The sequence below is a fragment of the Aphis gossypii genome, unplaced genomic scaffold (genome assembly GCF_020184175.1).
Source record: "Aphis gossypii isolate Hap1 unplaced genomic scaffold, ASM2018417v2 Contig00369, whole genome shotgun sequence".
NCBI classification, from domain to species: Eukaryota; Metazoa; Arthropoda; class Insecta; order Hemiptera; family Aphididae; genus Aphis; species Aphis gossypii.
Window position 1 is genome coordinate 1 of NW_026083082.1, and position 3635 is coordinate 3635.

General features: G+C 34.7%; 1 protein-coding gene across 1 annotated transcript; it reads left to right on the forward strand.

The window, feature by feature from the left end:
- The first annotated feature begins 839 nt into the window (after positions 1–839).
- LOC126553920 (uncharacterized) lies at positions 840–1788 on the forward strand. Its single transcript, XM_050209035.1, has 2 exons — positions 840–1607; positions 1741–1788. Exons 1-2 carry the CDS (start codon positions 840–842, stop codon positions 1786–1788), a joined length of 816 nt encoding a protein of 271 aa, XP_050064992.1.
- The last annotated feature ends 1847 nt before the right edge of the window (positions 1789–3635 follow it).

Here is a 3635-nt window from a genome sequence, read left to right on the forward strand (position 1 = left end):
GTGTAATAGAATATACCATAAGATTTTACGATTATATTATAATAAGTTTTATAGAAATTGTTATAAATAAAATAGTTGTAATATATGTATACACATTTCTTTTATAAAGTATTATTGTTATACACTTCGATGATACAATAAATATATTTTCCCACATCAGTTTACGTTATATTATTTCATTTAAGTATATATTTTATATGATATTAGTAGGGTGAAATAGCCGGTACTGGGTCCCCCCCGCTTCACCACCCCCACCTATATTGCGCCACCCAGCGCCACCCCTCCCCTCACGCCCCATATACACTACGTCATCGCGCCACCCCCTATCCTCACCAACCAGTCCTATCCACCACGTCATCGGGCCACCGCCGCCCATACTGCGCCACCCCCTCCCCCTCCCGCACCATATACACTACGTAATCTGAGCACCGCCGCCCATACCGCGTCACCGTCGCTCCGCCCATCACACTATTATCATGTCCTATTATCGACGTCGTCGACGGTGGCGCCATCTGTCCGAACATTTGGCTGACGCGGTTCTTCTGCCCCGTATCAGCTGCTAAATACGATATGTGTTATCACGCTATCATGTTATCTTCGATGGTGGCGCCATCTATCCGTACATGGGGCTGACGCGGTTTTTTCGCCTCGCATCCGTACGATATCTCCATGTTATAACGTTATCCCCCCGCCACTTGCACCGTATTTCGTGAATAGGTTAAGTTTAAATAATTACGTGAATTTTCGGGCCAGCTAAGTACAATAATTATTTTAAACAAATCAGTAACACTCTATTAGCTTAACGTGTAAAAAGTGAGTTTCATTCTAAAGGACAAAATATGACAGACAAAATTGAAACTATCTCTGTGGCTTGCGGCAAACGCGCGAGAAAAAATATACAACATTCGTTAATAGTGCAACCGCCTAACGATTTAATCGACTCCACAACTTTCGTCATAGACTTTGCGGGACGGAAATCCATAAACATCGGACTTGACGCCGCGAACGTTTTCAACGTGACCGTACAGATTATAACGCCATCGCGACATGTATGCATAACAAGTGTTTTTCTGCAACGAATTTTCTCACTAATGCCGTACATTCTCTCGAATATATCTGACCCGACGGTTAAAAGCCGCAATAGACTTTTTCTCAAAGACGAAAATAACACGCTGTCCAGAACTACTTATAGCGGTGAAAGGATGCTAGCCGTCGAATCGCACTTACAACAAGGATGTCGCATGGTGTTGAGCGGGAGTGATCTATTAAGAATACACGAAATGCAATGGGCCATCGGCGAATCGATCTCTCGCAAATCTAACGTCACGCGATGTGCAGTTATGGTTCAGATCGATCAAATAGCTACTTATCTAAGTACTTATGTTTATGCCGATAAATCATCGACCGCAGAAGAAATTTCAACAGCCACCCACAATATCCACCCCGATCTTCACGCGTTGAATATATTCCCGAATAGCGAGAATAGTTTAGTAAATCAGATAAAATTGTATGCGAACAAACAGTTGGCGATGTGTTGGGCGACTAATATTCAAAATAACGGAATAGATTACATCCCGAGCAATGACGGGGCCGGTGACATTGAAGAGGTGATTATTATACAGTACAGTATTAAAATATATGTAATAATATAATATTATTTCTTATTACGATAAAATATGTAATATTATGTATACAAATATATCTTATAACATGCATTTATACGTTTATTATTTTTCACAGCTTGTTGGATTCCACGAAAACGAGGGGCCGGCCATGTACACATATTAACGACGCCCATATGTCTGACCTCCACATCCCGAATAATATTAAGATTAAACACATGTATTATGATATACAAATATATATATATATATAATATATATATATATGCACCATCTGTTTTGTATAGGGTGCTATTATTTTAGTCATAAGCATAATATAGTTATAAAATAAGATTTGTACAATGCACTGTTCCTTACATATTATATTATATTTTAGAAAAAAAAAAAAGTTATGTATTTTTTTTTATTATTCCATTTATTACAAAAACATAATTACAAATATTCAATATTGGATGTATAATATATATTATATAGTTATATTACGATATAAGTGTCGTATGCATTCTATGGTAAAATGTGAATACAGATATACCGTACAAGGGTCGAATGCATTTTAATAAATAGTAAATATTATAGTTTCCGAACTTCTCCGGTAAACGGATTGTATAGCATCACTCGATCGTGAATAACTAGACAGTAGGCGTTTAGTGTATTCGCTAATTTCAAAATCGTAAAGGGCACGATTGGGCAGAGTTAGTTTTTTGATTTCGGTGACTTTTTATTAGATTTAATTTTTCGAGATTTATTATTTTGTTTTTTTCGCGTCGCCCATTTTTTTTTTTCGTTTGTTAGTCCGCGGTGTAATGACGCTAGATTTCCGTTCTATAGTATACGAGCCCGCGCTTTTATACGGCCTTAGATATACGCCTTTGCCTAAATGCACAGATGTGCCGACGTCCGATCTAATACCGCGTATCGTTCTAACCGCCAACACCGGGATTAAAGTTAAAGAGCCCCCCGTTTTCGGAACTCTGATGACGCGAGGCGGTTTTAGATTCTGAACGAAGTGATGAATGTATTGATTTTACAATGATGTGTGTTTTTTTTTTTTTTGTTTTTGTGTCTGTGTATAGCATAACTAGTCGAAATAATGCTCCAATTTCAAACTATGGGGGTGGTTTCCGATGTAAAAGTGAATATCCTTGGTGAATTATAGAGGTAAAAAGTTAACATTTTCCAACAGTTTTCAAAAAAATCGAGAAAAACAAAAAAAAAAATGACGGAAAAACGGGAATTTTTACGCAAATCCAGTTTTCGACCAAATCAATTTTTTTTTATGGTTGTAATTCAAAAACTAATCGCTGAAAATACTTGAAATTTTCACCAAATGTTAATGTCTGTGATATCTGTATATAGTTAAATTTTCAAAAAATTTTGGCTTTTTTTGAGTTATTTATAGACCACTGAAATTTTCGATTTTTTTGAGAAATTTTTTTTAAAGTGTCGATAAAAAATTGTTGGATGCCAAAAAGTTTTGAAAATTTAATACAAGGTTCCTTATGAGTTGTTTTTATTGGAGCTAAAAAAATTAAAAATCGTTAGTTACAATTTTTTTTATAAGTGTTTATAGTTCAAATTTTTACGAAATCTGTCGAAAACGCGAAAATTTGCAAGTAATTTTGAAGTTGAAAAATCATAAATTTTTTTTCTTTTATAACTAAGTTTTGAAAATTTGGTACAAGGTTCTCCATAAATTTTTCTTCAGATATCTGTAAAAAAAACTCTACCGGATTCAGACAAAAAATTTTTATGAGTGTTTGAAATTTAAATTTTTACAAAACCGCGTTAAATAACGGTTTAGCCTCAAACGATTCTTGATTTTTGTTATTATTCAAAAAGTATAAGTCGTATATACTTGAAAATCTTACCAGTTATTAAGATTGGCATTTTCTTTATATGGTTTAATTTTCAAAATATTTTGAGTTTTTTTGAGCTATTTATAGACAACTGAAATTTTTAATTTTTCTGAAAACATTTTTTTGGCCCTATCAAAATACTTGAATATTTTATACA